This window comes from Palaemon carinicauda, chromosome 38, assembly GCF_036898095.1.
Source record: "Palaemon carinicauda isolate YSFRI2023 chromosome 38, ASM3689809v2, whole genome shotgun sequence".
NCBI classification, from domain to species: Eukaryota; Metazoa; Arthropoda; class Malacostraca; order Decapoda; family Palaemonidae; genus Palaemon; species Palaemon carinicauda.
In genome coordinates this window covers 32,456,412-32,475,654 of record NC_090762.1, presented here as the reverse complement: position 1 = coordinate 32,475,654, position 19,243 = coordinate 32,456,412, and the positions used below count along the sequence as shown (strand labels likewise).

The 19,243-nt window shown below is 34.7% G+C and overlaps 1 protein-coding gene across 1 annotated transcript in view; it reads right to left on the bottom strand.

The window, feature by feature from the left end:
• LOC137630529 (uncharacterized) overlaps positions 1-19,243 on the bottom strand; it is a 315,029-nt gene that overhangs the window by 20,911 nt on the left and 274,875 nt on the right. Inside the window, exons 20-22 of the mRNA XM_068362046.1 lie at positions 17,700-17,880; positions 12,050-12,138; positions 9,388-10,196 (exon numbers count right to left, since the gene is read on the bottom strand). Coding sequence (XP_068218147.1) covers positions 9,388-10,196; positions 12,050-12,138; positions 17,700-17,880 — 1,079 coding nt within the window. The remainder of the gene's footprint in view (positions 1-9,387; positions 10,197-12,049; positions 12,139-17,699; positions 17,881-19,243) is intronic.

Here is a 19,243-nt window from a genome sequence, read left to right as displayed (position 1 = left end):
GATACACATATATATGTATATGAATATTTATATATATATATATATATATATATATATATATATATATATATAGTGTATATATGTATATATCTATCTATCTATCTGAATATTTATATATAGATAATATATATATATATATATATATATATATATATATATATATATATATATATATACACACACAGTATATATGTATATATCTATCTATCTATCTATATATAAATATATATATATATATATATATACATATACATATAGGCCTAACTATATATATATATATATATATATATATATATATATATATATATATATATATATATATATATATATATGCATGTACTGTATGTATGTGTACATTTACTGCATGTGCTTTTTGAGACACAGCTTCTCTCTCATGTAATATTCATTCAATACAATTGTCTTTAGTGGCACCATCGTGTTGCCTATAAGGATCCTCGTATTTCCTTAGTTTCTTAACATTCTCCGGTATTCGCCTTAGGCTAAAAAAGTGATGATTGTTTGACCTTAGTTATTCTCTCAGTACAACACTGTTTCGAAAGTCCTTTGTTTTTATCAGGTGATTACTAATTTAGGTTATATTACAATTCCTTTTTTATATATACATCGAGGGTTTAGATAAGATTATGATTCATTAATTCAAAAATTTTATTTTAAATGCTATAAAAATTAAAGTTAAAAACATTTAAAAATTCTAGCCATCTCCTTGTGAACGATGGGTTCCGCCGAATAGTTCTTCCATGGAAGGTTTCCTGTTACCGATATCTTGGCGTAAGCAAAAGGAGACCTGAAGAAGACATTGCCTCTCCCGATGTGGAAAGCCTAATCACAAACCTCCTGGTCGAGGAAACCATAAACATCACATCAGATAGAGAATGCAGATGCAATATAGAATCCCTACCTATATCTGAGAGCATGTCCTAGGAGAGATGTTGAAATCCAGTACTATGGAAGCTCCGATTCTCTCTCCGTCAACAACTATTTCAACAAACAGGTGGTGTAGCCAAAGGATCTCTTCTCGGGACTCCGTTTGCAAATATGTGAAATATGATAAATAAAATGCCACCATAGATCACAGAACACAAAAAGCCATAATACATCACGGGTGAAAAAAAAAAAAAACGGAGAAATGGCACACAAACTGGAAAAATTACGTGCTCAACTTTGCAACAATGTCCTAGTTAAACAGCAAGGTGACCAGTTCAACAAAACGGTATACTTGAAAGCAACCGACGTAGGAAGAGGCTTAAACGTAAGATATGAAACCCCGAACGATACAAAAAGTCAGTAATAAGTGTTTACGTGATCAGAACATTCACACCAGGATTCTCCTCTGGATCCTGATTCATACATAGCACATCTTGGAAAGATGTACACACCGGACTGCTAACTAATAACGGATATACATAGCAGACACTATGATAGAGGAGGTAATAAAAAGAAATTTAATAAAACTCAACAGACCACAACAACGGTAACTCGAAAAAAAAAATAATCATCTACCACCACCTAAACTTCGGATTGCATCATGAAGACGAAAGCTGGGACTTGAAAGGTTCCATCAACCCAGGTGTTACCGGGAGAGTCCAATACCAGAGAGTACAACTTACAATATAATAGAAGTCCAGCTTAATACCGGCTCTGATAATCAGGAACCGTACCGACCCCAGAGGAACAAAGGAAATTCATACAAACGTAGTCTACAAATGTTTATTATCGGAAATATGTAAATCTCACACGAAAGGCTATACCGGACACCATTACCATGATACTTCAGAGTATACTGTCCCACAGAAATCAGGGGGAGGGGGTGGCAGGGCACCAAAAACAACATCGATACCACGACCAGAAACCCTCTCTGATAGAACAAATTATCGGAACCCAGATCGTTCACAATGTGAGCAACTTCGGTAGGCTCGTAATAGCCGAAGCTATAAGCACCGCCCTCCAGAGGCTCTTGTTGAGCATTCAACAGGACTATATGACCTTAGATGTCCGTATGTCAAAATTAACAGGACGCTAACTACAGTCTACCCTCAAGCAGAAAGTAATAGATCGGGACGCCCTTCGCCATCTGCAATCATGGTCTATTCCGCAGGAACGTCGCCTCCCAGAGATGGCCAAGAAACAACGGCCCTGCCGCTGCCAAGTGACCCCAGCTCATGCATGACCCTAATCGGTCTTAAAACTCTGACCTGCAAAACAGGTGGTCACTGTAATTGTGTATGACAGCACGTGTTAGTGAGTGTATATAAATATATTTATAACATACTCTGTTAATTTTCTTATGGTCACAGGATCTCTGGAATTTTGAAATATTTTTAATTTCCCAATTTATAAAATCAAAAATATAATTTTCAAAATAATTTATTACAGCTTTATCCAAACCCTCAGATGTAAAACCGGAATTCTAATTATAAATGTAAATTAGTAAGGATTGTCGAAACCGTGTCGTAGTGATAGAATAGATAAAAATAAATTATCGTTTATTTAACCACCGACTAACCCCGGAGAATCTGAAGAAACAGCGAAAATAAAAGGATTTATACACGTTATAATAGGCCCATCTACACTATCAGTGGCCACCAGTGGTTTTTCATCTTGGTAACTAGCTTGAAAATGATAGCCAAGAGAGACTAGTCGCAGACGGCTGAAATAATATCCCGGAGCCAATATCCAATGAATACCAACCCCTACACGAAACATGGAAATTTCTGTGCTGAAGGAGAGAGAGAGAGAGAGAGAGAGAGAGAGAGAGAGAGAGAGAGAGAGAGAGAGAGAGAGAGAGAGAGAGAGAGTTATTTCATGCATAAATGCATCATGCACAAATGCCGAAAGAGGTGTCTATGTTGATATATAGGTTCTTGAGAGAGAGAGAGAGAGAGAGAGAGAGAGAGAGAGAGAGAGAGAGAGAGAGAGAGAGAGAGAGAGAATTTCTTACTCATACTTGAGCACTATAAAAGAGTATAGAACAGAAGGATCTTCCATACTAACCCCATCCTAAACAACACACACATACCTATGGCACTGTATATGAGAGAGAGAGAGAGAGAGAGAGAGAGAGAGAGAGAGAGAGAGAGAGAGAGAGAGAGAGAGATATTTCTTACTCATATACTTGAGCACTATAAAAGAGTATATACAGAACAGAAGGACCTTCCATGCCACCCCCATCCTAAACAACAACACACACATACCTATGGCACTGCATATGAGAGAGAGAGAGAGAGAGAGAGAGAGAGAGAGAGAGAGAGAGAGAGAGAGAGAGAGAGAGAGAGAGAGATTACTGGGAAGAATAGAAGCCGCGTAGCATTGGGAAATGGAGGAGTCAGTCAGTAGTCAGAGAGAACAACCTAACTGGCGACCACTTGGGTAGACAGGCTTTAAGGCAATATTATTCAATAAAAATCATACACACACACACACACACACACACACACACACACACATATATATATATATATATATATATATATATATATATATATATATATATATATATATATATATATATGTCTTATACATAGGTCTATACAGTATATATAATATATAGGCCTCTATATATATATATATATATATATATATATATATATATATATATATATATATATATATAGATTATATATATTATATATATATATATATATATATATATATATATATATATATATATATATATACATAAGTCTATATATATAATGCAAATACTGGTATCTGGACAAGCCTATGTATAACATAAATGTACTGGTGAGTGTATGTATGTATGTATGTATGTATGTATGTATGTATATATATATATATATATATATATATATATATATATATATATATATATATATATATATATATATATATATATATATATATATATATGAATGATATTGGCAAATATAAAAATGTAACAAGCAACAAGCAGTAACTTCTTTAAGTATTGAATGAACTGTAACACTAAATTCGAACTGGTTCCTAACGTAATAAGACTAATGTTCTTTATCATACACAGGAATACATTACACATACCATAACCACCACATTGTTACCCAGATTGTGCTATTTGTATTACTAAAAAGTTGCCGCATGCAAACACACACCCTCTCATACGTACAAAGACTACCAGATATTTCATTTTGCAGATGAGGACAGTCTCAATTTCCCTTATAACGGTATTTACAGTAATTCGTCTCTCTCTCTCTCTCTCTCTCTCTCTCTCTCTCTCTCTCTCTCTCTCTTAGGTCAACACACAAACATGAATCATAAATATTCGTTACGCAAGCATACTTCTTTAATATTTGAAGATAAATGTATGCACAATTTGTTGTAAATAAATATTCCAAAGATAAAATACTCACACTTTATGATCCTGCAAACTGTGCAGATGTTGTCCAGGTTCATATATATTCAGCGTTAGTACTCCAGAGCTTTACCTTATTATCCAAACAGCTGACAAGTTATATTTTGTTGGGGTTTCATTGTTATTACTCTGTAACTATTTCATATTGAGCATTTTATTAGACTGCAGGCCCGCAGGCATTAGTCCCATAGCATTCAACTAGGGTTGGATTAAGTACATAATCATCATTTCAAGTAACCTTTTAAGAGAAATAGTATCTTGACTGTATTCACAGTTGTTTCCACATGCATTGTTCTACTTAACGTCACTTCTCTTTTCGTTTAAGCTAAAAAGAAGGCTTACTCGTTACGTAAGCCACAATGTTTACGTCAAATGAATGCATGGATGAAGTGAGCTAAAACGTTATATTCGAAATTGACTTGAAACAATATTTAATTGACCACATATTTAGGTTTTATCTCATTTATGTGAACATGAAGTGGTTATATAAGAACCATAATGATCTTAGTGTTATATCACACCTTAAACACGATGAAATCCACCGAATAATATGGAGAGTAACTCCGCAAGGTTTGCACTAGGGAATATCACTTAAACTACTGTCCTGCCATGAGAGAAATTGAGTGAGCCGGATAGGCGGATAGATACACAAAACCAGCGTTGCCAAATCTCCAATTTTCCACTATATTATATTGAATAAGCTATCTACTGGCTCGAAACTAAAAGTATTCTTTTGCCTTTAGAAATTTTATTTCATAACTCAGCTAAACCATTAAAATGGATGATATAAGATTAATACAATTTCATTTATGAAATATAAAAAGGGTCCTATTTCATTTGGCAAATATGTTTTCTTCTAAGCTGAGTGTCAGCTAAAGAACCAATCGAATACTGTGATATTATATCTTCCGGCCCAGCAAGTACATCATGTTTTCTTTTCTATCAGCCCTGTATCAATATTTACTGGTAGTTTATTATAAATATTATATTCATTTGACTCTGTCATTAAAATACTTGAATGTAAATTACTGTAATATTTCCTCTTTCAAAGTTCCTTGTGCCTTTACAGTATATTATTTTCATACATATTATATATATATATATATATATATACTGACTACATATATATATATATATATATATATATATATATATATATATATATATATATATATATATATATATATATATATACACACACACACACACACACATATATATATATATATATATATATATATATATATATATATATATATATATATATATATATATATATATATACTAAATGTAAGCCTCGGCCAATTTCAATTGGAGATTTTTAGCTTATGATATTCTAATTTCATTTTAGCAGAATTAATAACAATTGACATATTTTCCCTTTATGAATACACATGACTATATATATATATATATATATATATATATATATATATATATATATATATATATATATATGCCTATGTGCGTACCTATGCATACATATAAACACAAGGGCACAGAGATATAGATACACAATTCTGACACATACATGCACACAAACAGCCACGTGCACGTATACACACATACACGCAATATACACATATAACCATGAACGAGAGGAAAGAGTGGCACACAAAACATTTAAAGCTTTTTGCATATTCATTACACACTCAATAAGTCACATATAAAGATCGGATGGAGAAGATTTGAATTAAATAAAAGAAGAAGTTAGCTGATTGCAGCGAGGTCGAAAGGCTGGCCTTGACATTCCTATATAACTATTTCATTTAGATAAAAGTGATTCTTGGTTAATCGGCGAGATTCTACGGTCGTCTTGATGTCAATGTGTATTCTCGTTCACTCTCACGTTCACTCACAACGTTCTTCGAGATTCTCAAACACTGTCGTTCATATGAATAATGGAAAATTTTGTTCACTATATATAGAAACGTTTGATAATTATTGAATGAGTTCAGTCTCTATATGTGCTTATCATAGTTGAGCATGAAGTCAGGTATCATCATAGCGAAGTTAAATAATAATCTGTATGTTGAATTCTGTTTCATTCACTTATAATTAACATCTGATATGAAATCGATTGAGTGCCCCTCCTTCCTTAATCAAAATCATGACAACAAATCACTTACACGCCATCACTTATTCCACAGACATTCGTCGTCGACTTACAAGGCATTCACTCCTAAAATATGAAATAACAATATCATTTTACCTATGCGTCTGTTCTTCCATGTATCAGATCAGCAAGGGCTTTTAACATTGGATCTTTCAACTCACAGTAACCGTCTGGTGGAGTTATCCATATATAAAAAGATAGTCAGCTATTCTGGGTAGTTCCTGTGGATACTTATCAAATTACTGTTCATTTCTATTTAGCTTTCTTAGTGACGTCTTCACCAAAGGACCCATCTGTATTGACTCTGGGACCCACTGCCCCTCGGCTTGCGTCCAGTGAAGACTTTTAAGAATCATTTTCCATGGTTATATAGGAATCACGCAAGAGAAACACCAAGAGTATTTCAAATAACATGATGTATTTGAAGGTCAACAACAATTTGTTTATTGTTTACATGCTATAAACAAATATAATGAAATGGAATGTACAGTGACATAGACATCGTTCCTCAAAAGCAAGAAAGACACATGCAGGGGGAAAACACAGAATGTGCTTGACATGAAATAATGGGCAGTGGATTGCCTAGGTGACATCCAGCATGTACAGTTGCCAGGGCCCGTTGTGCATTTGTTTTTTTTTTGGGTTTATATCTTAAACGTCGAGGGGTTGCCAGGTGGCGCAAGGCGTGTGATTTCTCCCCGGCGAGTTGGCCATCCAAGGGGCGGAGGAAAGACAGGCGACTCAAGGAATCTTTGGAAAGAGAAACGAAGACAGGCGAAGATTTTCTTTTTATTTAACTCCGTAGAAAGGCAAAAGAGAACAGGCTTTAAGGGAAGAGGATGAATGAGGAGAAGAAGACGACGCTCTTTTAATAACGATCAGCCCCTTAGACGACTTATTATCTGCTGGAGCACCTGGAGCGCGCACCTGGAAGACACCTCGTCTAACTACATTATGAGAATAGCAGCTCAACGACCCGCTTTCTTTGGTTTTATTTATACTGGTATTATTCCCTCGGGAATAAACTGCACTTCAATATAATTTTTTTTTGTCCCGCTACCAGTGACAACTAACAATTGAACAAATTTTATTATGTATATACTGTATATATATTTATATATGTATACTTTTGGGGGTAAAGAGAACAAGACGGACCTTACACGCTACTACCAGGAACTGGACCTGTCATGGGAACAGCGTGTTTGTTTTTTTTATTTTTTAATTATTACTATTTTTATTTATGGATTTAACCGTCACCGGCCGGCTTGAACACACTGCGCAGAACACATTGCACTTCGGTAAATGGCTTAGAGTATAAACGATACTGGGATGAAGACACCATCAACACCGTTGAACACAATTACAGGAGCGAGAAGAGAATTTACCATGTTTGACTCACGGGTATATTTCTTGGCTTCCTCTATGCTTTAAGTTTGCTTTCTATTTTCCTGAAGAAATAACTGGAATTTAGAATACGTTTTAAAACTTCCACTTCCATTTTAGTCTCTAAGTATATGCAAGAGAAGTCGCTTTCATATGCTTGAATCGCTTGCGGGCAAATTTTGGAGGTTAATTCGTAGGATTAAATATATTTCGGAATACTGGAATCATGGAATCATTTCGGAATACTGGAATCATATTGCTTGGAAGTGACGGGGCAAACGAACGCCTCATGGGATCGACTGATTAAGAGTACGCGTTAATATATGTAATAATATGTATTATATATATATATGAATTTATGCATTATTATTTGCACCAGGTTTCATTAAAATCTCCGAATAAATAAACTGATATAGATATATATATATGTAATAATTTCAACTGATTACTTCAAGTATTAGTATCATTAGCTGATATACATGTAACATTGTTATTGATATCATACCATTAATATTACCATTATTATTAGTATTATTATTTTTATCATTATTATATATTATTACTGATAATAATTACTCATCTCTCAAACGTCATGAGTGAATGAATATTAGAAGCACTCATCAAAAAGGTCAGAAATTATTCAATAAATGAAACCCACGGAATAAAAGGGAGTGGGCTTCACCATTAAGTTACGATATTACCCTTTTACTTTTCTTTTTTTATTTAGTTTCTCTTATAATCATTTACCTATTTCAGGGGGAAAATCGGGGGGATAAGGACGTAAGGCACAATAACTGAGGAAGGAGAGAGAGCAATGTCGTGGAGGAGGGGGTGTGCCAGGGGAGGGGGGGCACGCATGCGCGCATGCGCAGGCAGCCCAAAATCTGCCACCGCGCTGGCCATGCCCGCTCCACTATATTGGTCGAGTGGACTTTATTATGTATTATTTTTTTGTTCTGTTTTGGAAAAACACTGAGGATAGGAAAAACAAGTGTATAAGCTACCGATATGCTGGAACACTCGCTTGAGAGTTATTAATGTTTATCTATATATAATATTATGTCTATGGTGGTCTTCCGTATTTTGAGATATGATGCGTCAGTCGTAATTACATAAAAGTTTATTATTACTTTTTTTCAAGGATGACGTTACAATATAATGGTGATGAGTTATCTTACAGTTATCGCAATCAAATGAGGATATCTGACTAGAGTTGTTTTATGATAAGCAGTATAACTAAGTGCACTGTTTTTCCCCTTATCATCATCACAATAAAGAAAAAATCATTGACTAAATTCCTGCTTTCTTCCTGTTAAATCACAATGAGTTTATTTTATTTAGCTTGATTTTTTTTTTATATTTGGCTTCATACGATAGTTCTAACGTTTCGTTACTGCATGATAAATGTCGCTATTATTACGATAGGCCTGGAGAAAGACAGAGACCAACAGCTCAACACGAGAACCACAACACACAAGAAACACCACTTACTTCCGATACCGTCTCTGTACGTCGTACTTGCCTCTGTGAGACTGGCTAGTGATTGGTGAACTGCCTAAGTCCTCTAACAACTTTCGTGAACGGGTCGGCATGTCGGGAAGTAAGGGCATTGCGGGAGTGAAGTCACTCATGCTGTCACTGTAGCTGTCAGCTGTCAGAGGAGAGAAATCGGACAGCCGCTCATAGAGGGCTCCGGTGAACTCCTCACTTTGGAAAGTAGAGGCGAGGCGAGCCATGGACCGGTCTTCTTCCGTCATGGGATGGCGAGAAGGGGAGGGCCCGCGGGAGCCGTAGTAGTGGCGAGGTGAAGTTCTTGCTCCTGGGGAACTGCCGTAGCGGTTGGGGGGCGACCCGCCGGTTTTGTAGGGCGAGTAGCTGCTGTAGTATCCAGAAGAGGGATCGCGAGCATCCCGCAAGATCTCGTCTATGGATCGTAAGACACTGGTGGTGGTATCACGCGCAGACTGAGGAGGGCTTAGGTCGTAGGGTCCCAGGATTCTGGGGTCGGAGTACCCAAGCTCGGCACTTTCCCGCAATCTTGCCAGGCGGAGGAGCTCCTCATGAAGTCGCGAATTCTCCTCTATTTGTTGTCGCCGCCGCGCAATCTCAGCTTTGATTTTCTGTTTCTTCTCTTCTCGAGAGAACAAGTCATCTTCGTCGTCGGAGGCATAAGGTGAAGGATGCCAGGACCGAGGCTTACGGGGTTTTCTGCCGGGTTTCGAGCGGGAGCTGCCACCCATGGCCGAGTCGTACATGGTGCCTCCGGGAGTAGATGTGCGAGCCCAGAAGTCAGAGACAAGGCCACTTTCGGAGCTCCTCCGGCCGGAACTTCTGCGGATAACATATTCAGGGATTACTTACTTGAAGAAAATATATACCAAAAATGAATTAGTAATTTTCTTAATAATAATAAAAATTAAAATGGAACATCCTAACCTAACTTGACCTTAGGCACAGGGTTTCCCTCGTGAGATTTGCGAAACTATTTTGCAGTTTTATCTCAGATACCCAATAACACCTATACTTGATCATTCACCCCTAAGCACTTTTTCATATTGCAAGATAAATAGTCTTAATTATATCTTAGGTTATCGTTTGCTATATCTCTGTACGCTTACGATTTGCTAAAATAATCATTTACGAGAAGAACTAACTTTTTATTAATAACAAATATCTAATACTAATTATTTGCTGTCTAATTATTTCATTGATTAATCGTCACATTAAGATTAATATCGTTGGTCTTAAACGATACAAATAACTATAAAAGGGAAAATTACTTTTTCAATTATATCATAACGATTAATCTTTCTTCCTTAGAAGTGAACAGCAAAAAAAAATATACGTAAATATTCAAATAATTCAAATGGGACTTTCACTTACAAAAATCCTAGAATAGCATTTTTAAATATTAGTTAACAAAAATAAAAATTCAAAAGAAAATTAGCACCTTACTGGTTATGTCAGTTTGCCCTATTTCCGACGAACTTCATGAGGATGTGTTTGAAAGATAACAATTTTTAAATCTTACAAACTTCATGATTCTACGTTTGAAAGAAGCCCTTTTTAAATCCTACGAACTTCATGAGTATGTGTTTGTATCTTCATTATTTTTAAATCCAACGAGCTTCATGCGTATGTTTAAAAGATAACCCTTTTTAAATCCTACGAATTTCATGAGTATGTGTTTGAAAGATAAACATTTTCAAATCCTACGAACTTCATGAGTATGTATCTGAATGTTCATTATTTCTAAATCCTACGAACTCCATGCGTGTGTTTAAAAGATATCCAATTTTAGATCCTACGAACTTCATGAGTATGTGTTTGAATGTTCATTATTTCTAAATCTTACGAACTTCATGAGTATGTGTTTGAATGTTCACTATTTCTAAATCCTACGAACTTCATGAGTATGTTTTTGAATGTTCACTATTTCTAAATCCTACGAACTTCATGAGTATGTGTTTGAATGTTCACTATTTCTAAATCCTACGAACTTCGTGAGTATGTTTTTGAATGTTCACTATTTGTAAATCCTACGAACTTCATGATTAAATAAACCTTACAAACTTCATGATTATACGCTTATAAGGTAAACATTATTAAACCCTACAAAACTTCATGATTATACGTTTGAAAAATAATCATTATTAAACCATACAAACTTCATGATTATATTACGTTTGTAAGGTAAACATTATTAAACCCTACAAACTTTATGATTTTACTTTTGAAAGATAATCATTATTAAACCCAACATACTTCATGAGTATGTGTCTGAATTTTCATTATCTCTTAATCCTACGAACTTCATGATTAAGTAAACCCTACAAACTTCATGATTAAACAATTATAACCATTATTAAACCCTACAAACTTCATGATTATGCGTTTGAAGTATAACCATTTTTAAACCCTACAAACTTCATAATTATACGTTTGAAAGATAACCATTACTAAACCCTACAAACTTCATGATTATAAGTTTGAAATCTAACAATTTTTAAACCCTACAAACTTCATGATTATACGTTTGAAAGAAGCCCTTTTTAAACCCTACAAACTTCATGATTATACGCTTGAAAGGTAACCACTTTTAAATCCTACGAACTTCATGAGTATGCGTTTGAATGTTTAATATTTCTCAAATGAATGTGAATGTACTCTTGAGTTGGACTCACCTGCCTAAACTGAGCAGACGAGCCGCCAAGAGATCGTCATCGTCCATACAATTTATCGTCGTGTCTCGTAAACTGCTTGAGTACAAGCTCTGCCGGATAGAAAAAAAGCGAAAAATAATGAGAAAACATATCGGGTATGCGTTTGTCTTATGCGAGCCAGGCAGAAAGGAAACGTCATGAAAACCAGGTCAGATAAGAAATTATAATAACGAATCAGAAAGGAAAAAAAGCTATTTGGCTTAATTGTAATAAGTAAAATGATTCAATAGCTGATACATAGGAGTAGAAAGGAAAATTGAATACGTAATTAAATTCAAGGTATTTAAAAAAAGGAACACATAGATAAATATTATATGCAACGTAAGATTAAAAAAAAAACTATCGAACTACAGTAAAGACAAGTTATAGACGAGACAAAATAAAGAAAACTAACGCGGACGAACAAGGAAGAAAAGGAAATATAAATAACGAAAAAACCAAGGAAACCTGAAAAGAAGAAACTTGGGTTAAAGCTTATACTACAAACTCTTCGAAAAATATAATAAGCTATTATGAGACAAGAAAGATGGACAATTATGCCACGAGAGACATTGTACTCGTGACGGTACCAAGACCTGATAAAAGAGGAGGTTAGTGTTAAAAAAAAAAAGCAAAATGTAAGCAGTACCGATACTTGCAACAAACCTTAGCGGTCTGAGGAAGCCGGAAATGGGTCACAGTACTTAAAAAGACGGACGGGGTAATGGAAACTATAACACATATATGTAGGTCCATGAAAAATAGAAAAATTAGATAATACTAAAGAAAATTAACTCCCTACCCCTTTCATTATACACTAGGGTAAAACGGTTTCCTTTCTTAAACCTTTCCGTTGTATATACTGAAAGTTTCGCAAATTACACACATCCAAAGATGACGACATTTTCGTTGATATAAAAATATCTGCTGGCTGTGCTCATACAATCATCTAATCCCTTAGGTAATACATAAGAAGATTTATTTGCTCTTACAGACTATCCATATATACTTCTCTGAACATCATTGAGGTTATCAGTGCCTTCATTCATATCTAGTGTCTCCTTAATTGACAAACTTCCAAAACTGCATTACTTTTCAAGAACCATGATAGCTTCCTGCTATCTCTTGTTAGAGACATTAACTCATCATCCAACCATTCACAACTTTTGTAAAACTTCACACGCTGACTCTTCCTCCATCTGCAATCTTAAATTAGTTTTTTTTTTTTTTTTTTTTTTTTTTTTTTTTGTAACATCACTTTTCACCTTGAAAATATCTCATATCTTTCACCAGGATCTGCAATGTATGACCACCTTCCTCAACCAGCAACCAACGCTCCTAATCGCAGACGACAGAAGGACAGACAAAAACAGAGAGAACCACATCAATAGAAGCCTCAGGTATACTGCAAATATCAAGATAACTATAGTATATATAAGCTCTTTTAGAAACGTTTGGATCTTGCGATGGACGGGACAGACAAGATGATCAAAGGTAATGTTGAAGGGAGAAAGAATGGGTAGAATGTGAAAGTTAACAGGGGGATGAAAGTGAAGGTACATCAAGAGGAAGCTGGCAGACAAGAATTTAGCTTTGATTCAGTCAAGATAGTGGTAATAGTTTCAGAAATATTTCAGGAATATCTTGTATCAATTTTCACAACAGCCATTAAGGATGAATTCGGATACTGCTTATAGTGTAGAGTATATATATATATATATATATATATATATATATATATATATATATATATATGTATGTATGTATATATATATATATATATATATATATATATATATATATATATATATATATATATATATATATATATATATATACCCTTTATATACATATATATATATATATATATATATATATATATATATATATATATATATGTATATATATTTATATACAATATATATATACATATATATATATATATATATATATATATATATATATATATTTATATATACAATATATATACACACACACACATATATATATATATATATGTACATATATATATCTATATATATATGTATATATACAGTATATATATGTTTATAAATACAGTACATATATATATATATATATATATATATATATATATATATATATATATATATATATATTAGTTAGCTTGGTAATAGTCACGTTAATTTTGGGGGGGGCTCACTCCATATAAGTGTAAACTTAACAATCATAAATGTAAAATTATTCTTTTCCTGCTCCTCCTCATCTTCATATAAAAACCCTGTGGTATGTCAACGTCACAAAGCTGAATATGTAACAAAATCAAAACCAAATTCTAAAATGTTTTCTGTTTCAGATAAAAGCACTTTCGTTTCGTTAACTTTGCATTTTCTCTCAATTTTTACACAAATCTCGATGGCTGTGAATTCATATTTGCTGCTGCAGTTTTTAGCGACGCCTGGCGAAAATAATCTCTTTCAGTTACGGCGGTTTGCAATGAAATATACAGATTCAATCGAGTCTGCGAAAAAAATGGGAAGGAAATGTTGCGTAAAAAAAGGAACACGTTTGTCAAAGAATAAAACTATTTTACTTTTTAAAAACTGTCTTTTTTGTAAAAGTATCTCTTTCTGTATTCCACGAAAGCAAAATAAGTCAAATCAAGGAAATTCCAAAGGCAATAAATCGGTCATAGTATTTTGTGCTTCATACAAAACTGAGTTATATAATAATAAAAATATCAAGCCTGTAGTTTTCATTTATTAACCTAGTTCGTTTCTATTAAAAGGATTGGCTTCAGAGAATAAAAAAAAAAAGATTACAGTTACTATCACTTCTATACAGAAAGCTAAGCTCATTTTCATTATTCCTTTCAACATACTTAACAAAACCTCTTTAGGTCTTCATCTCCTTTCAGGGTCTCCTGAATTATGCGCTATTTCCAATAACTTCTCGTCTTCCGTTCATTTCACAACACAAGACCACTTCACGGCACTCCGATCTCACACCTCAGCCGCTTTAAACGACTTTCTTCCATTCACACTTATCTATTTTCAGCTTCCATAAAGGGGAGCTGGTTCAGTAGACCTCTCATTCATCCCTACTTTTTACTCTATATACATTCCATTCCAATTCTCCTGCCTTTCTTTTACGTACAGTTTAACAAGAGTCCAAGGCTCACCTCGCTCTGAAGAAGTACACCATGTCTCACTCTTACTTAGCAGCCAGTAACCAAACAGATAGTGTAGGAAGAAATGGTAGAGGTGGTGGGCGGGGCAAAACACAGGAACTTCCAGCGCAGTAACGGTGTGGCTAGGTGCACTTCTTCAGAGTGAGGCGTACCAGGAATTTCTGTGTACAACGGTACCTCTAGCTACAATATCTGCTCTGCAAAACATGAGTATAGCCTCGCCTATCATTTGTAGGAATTAAGCACTTTCATAGTTTTACACCACAATAACATCTACAGTTTCATCTCCCGATTTGCATTCACCCTCTTAACCTTATTTATGTAGGCCTTTATTCCCATCGTTCTCATCTTGTGAATTCTTTCAAAATATCTTTAGCAGTTTCACCAGTTACTTTTAATGATCACAATCAGCACCGAACCTTTCGCAGATTTCAACCTTTTGCATCCCATTTACAATCTATTTTCTTAATCGAAAACTTTTCTTTTTCTCTTATCACTCCATCCATTAAGATGTTGAAAATTAGATCTACTTTTAGACTATACCAATCGCTTTCCTTTTGGCATAATCTAACATACATTTTGCTTCTATTGTGAAAACTTTAAATCCCTCTCAAAAACATTGACTTTCTATCAAATGTATCACTAACTTTTAAGTCTCCTTGATCCACATACAATCGTCCTTATAAAAACCAATATGTTTTTCTTCCTTATCAATCTCCTTGCTCCTTATTTTTTATATTTTAGACCCTTATAACCCTTACAGAGTCATATTTACCATTATAGAAGGGAACAGCTATGCCTTCTATTCATTCCCTCTATAAATAATCTCCATTCAGACATATCTTACAAACGCAGGTCAGCAAAGGTAAACTTAAGGAGTATTGCATTGAACAGTGATAAACGATGGCAATCAACACAAAGATAATTAGTTGGGATTTCTCAGAAAATTGAACTGGCTCATCGAACAAGTGTGGTTGATTTTTCTTATCAGAATTCAAGCATACACAGCCACAATTATTGGGAGAAAAATTAACCTTTAAACATAATTACCTTCAATCTCTCTTCCTACTCTCTCATACCTAACACGAATGCACCCAAAAGGAAAAAAAAAACAAAAAAAAAAAAACGCATGAATGCACCAAAAAAAAAAAAAAAAAAGCGATCTCTTCAACAGGCAGATACAGGATCAATTCACACGTCACATCCAAGTCATAAAATCGAATAAATGAAAATAGGTTACGACCATAACCTAATAGTTCATCGAAATGAAATATAACAGCCTTTCTGCATCGTGTTTTAAAATCTTCGAAGAAGCAAGACTGAAATGAAGAGTTTGACGAGGAGGTGAGTGAGATTGGAGGAAAGTAGAGAGAAAAGTGAGAAAAAATGGAACCTAATATAGAAACGAGAAAATAGGAAGAAAAAATAGAAGTGAGAGAAGACGAAGAGAAAGAGAAGTAGTGAGATGAGATGAAGGGAAAGAACAGTAGTGAGAATATTTGAAGAAAAAGACAAAAATAAAAAAAAGGTGAATAGATAGGCAGAAGTGAAAACGGATGAAAAGAAAGAACACGAACGAGAAAAAGAAGAGAAAGAACAGAAGTGGAAAAAATGAAGAGAAAGAACAAAGATGAGAAAAGATAAGATGAGTGTACTGGCTTGAAAATCTAGAGGAATTCTCTTCAAAATATGCGATTCAGTCGACATCCAAAGTTCACCGTCAAAGATCCGAATCATCAAATCATCAGGATGAAATATAAACATGTAAACATGCAGTTGTTGTTGTTGATGTTTGTATATCAGCAACATGCACCCATCATTTCTAAAGATACATGCATGTACCAAAGAACCGATTAAGTAGGGCACATTGTAACATATATAATTAACGGGGATATTACTTTTGGGTCGAATAAAATTATTAGTTATGATTCCATTCACAGGAGGATTTTTTAAAGTGAAAATAGAATTACACAAAGGTTTATCTTTGACAGGTTTGAATTCCTGTTGATGGAGAAGCAAAATATATTGGTGTTTATTCTAATTTCACATCCTCTTAAGGCAAGTGTTAGAGAAAAATAGAAGTTGAAGTATTCTAATTTTCATCCCTTGATTTTGTCATGGAATTACTTTTCACCTCACGTCATTTTCCACAAACGCTTTGCTTCTGTCGCAAAGTTGCGACTTCAACATAACAAGAAGAAGAAGAATATGAAGAAGAAGGATGAGAAGAGGAGGAGGAAGAAGAAGAAGAAGAAGGTGACTCTGAATACTTACGTTTCAGCTGGGAAGGCGGGACGGAGCTTTCGTGGCCTTGAAACTTTCTTTTTTTAGAAGTTGCTGGCACACGAGATGGATACATGCCTTATTTCGGGGAGGATCGTATCCCGACGGGGTTTGGGAAATAGTGGCACTGTGACAAAAGCAACTACAGACGACACAGACATCGTGATCAAACAGACTTACTCTCTCAAGCTCTTTCTCCAAATCCTTGTCCTCTTTTATTGGCGAAACAGATGAGAATATCTTTGGGTCTGACATTTGTCGCCTGTGGCCTCTCCGACGGTGGTTCCTGGGCGAGGAGTTGGCTGACCCTGTGGTTATGCCCGTACTTGAGGCCATGCCCAGGCGACGCTGAATTTCCATTCTAAAAATCGAAAACAAAAATGACACATGCATATTTTCATTTATAGGATTACCACGTACACACGCGCGCGCACACGCACACACACACACTGCCGTCTCGGAAAGCTACTTGTCTTTCATATTATCAAGGCATTATTTGGACTAATTTATGGAAAAATTGGTAAGATACTTAAAAATCATCTTTCATAGTATCAAAAAAATATTATAAAAATGCAAATACTGTGTACAAAAGTTTAGTCTGTTTATTCTACAGCATGGAAAGGGGTTCTCCCGATTCGGCACTGTGTTGGAAGCTGATATGCACACTGTGATGTGATTTATTAAAAGCTTTTTAATTTCATTAAGAACAAAATCTTTTTATGGTCCATCCACTGGAACTTGTCATCATATCAGCCACCAAGAGAGAGCGTGCAATAGTTATAGAGGACAGCCAAGCAATTGTCATCATCAACAAGGCTTAGGGATAAAAAAAACCAAGATTATTCACGAGGTTACTAGTGAATAAGGTTTGGTATTGGATGAAAAAAAAGAGGGGAGGGATTTTAATAGTCTAAAAACGCTAAGCAGGGCGACAAAAGACCAGTTCAATGTAGGTATTTAGGGCTTTTCTTAGGGGCCTTCTAGTGACTGGGATGTTGTAGAGTGGATTGGTCGTGGCCGTCGAATGCAAAGGGTAATTTCAACATGGCCATTTCACGAGATAATGAACAGAGAGAGAGAGAGAGAGAGAGAGAGAGAGAGAGAGAGAGAGAGAGAGAGAGAGAGAGAGAGAGAGAGAGAGAGTTTGTAATCTACAAAAAATTTAAACTGGGTAATTTCAACATGGCCATTTCACGAGATAATGAACAGAGAGAGAGAGAGAGAGAGAGAGAGAGAGAGAGAGAGAGAGAGAGAGAGAGAGAGAGAGAGAGAGAGAGAGAGAGAGTTTGCAATCTACAAAAAAATTAAACTGTAAAATATGTAATCGCAAATAAATTGAAATTTATGTATCTCTAAGTTTAGGAGAGTGAAGCTAGTCAAAATTAAATCATTGTGGCATACCAATCAACATAATTCAAGATTAAGTTACTAGAGAATTAAGCTATAATAATATTAATTGTTATAATACTAAGAATTTAGTATATACCACCAAAATCTGACAACAGTAATGTGGTGAAAGGTTTGTCACATGTTAAGTATCGGTGACAATAGATGGTACATTTGAAATTAAAAAGGGAGGGAAGAAATTGATTATTTTTAAGATTAAAGTAAAAGGTATCACAATAAAACAGCAAAAACTCATTCTGGAGCCTTTTGACAAAGTTGTTGATTTATAAAAGAAGAGAAGCCTTAGGAAGATAAGTGCTACATATATTGTAAGAAAT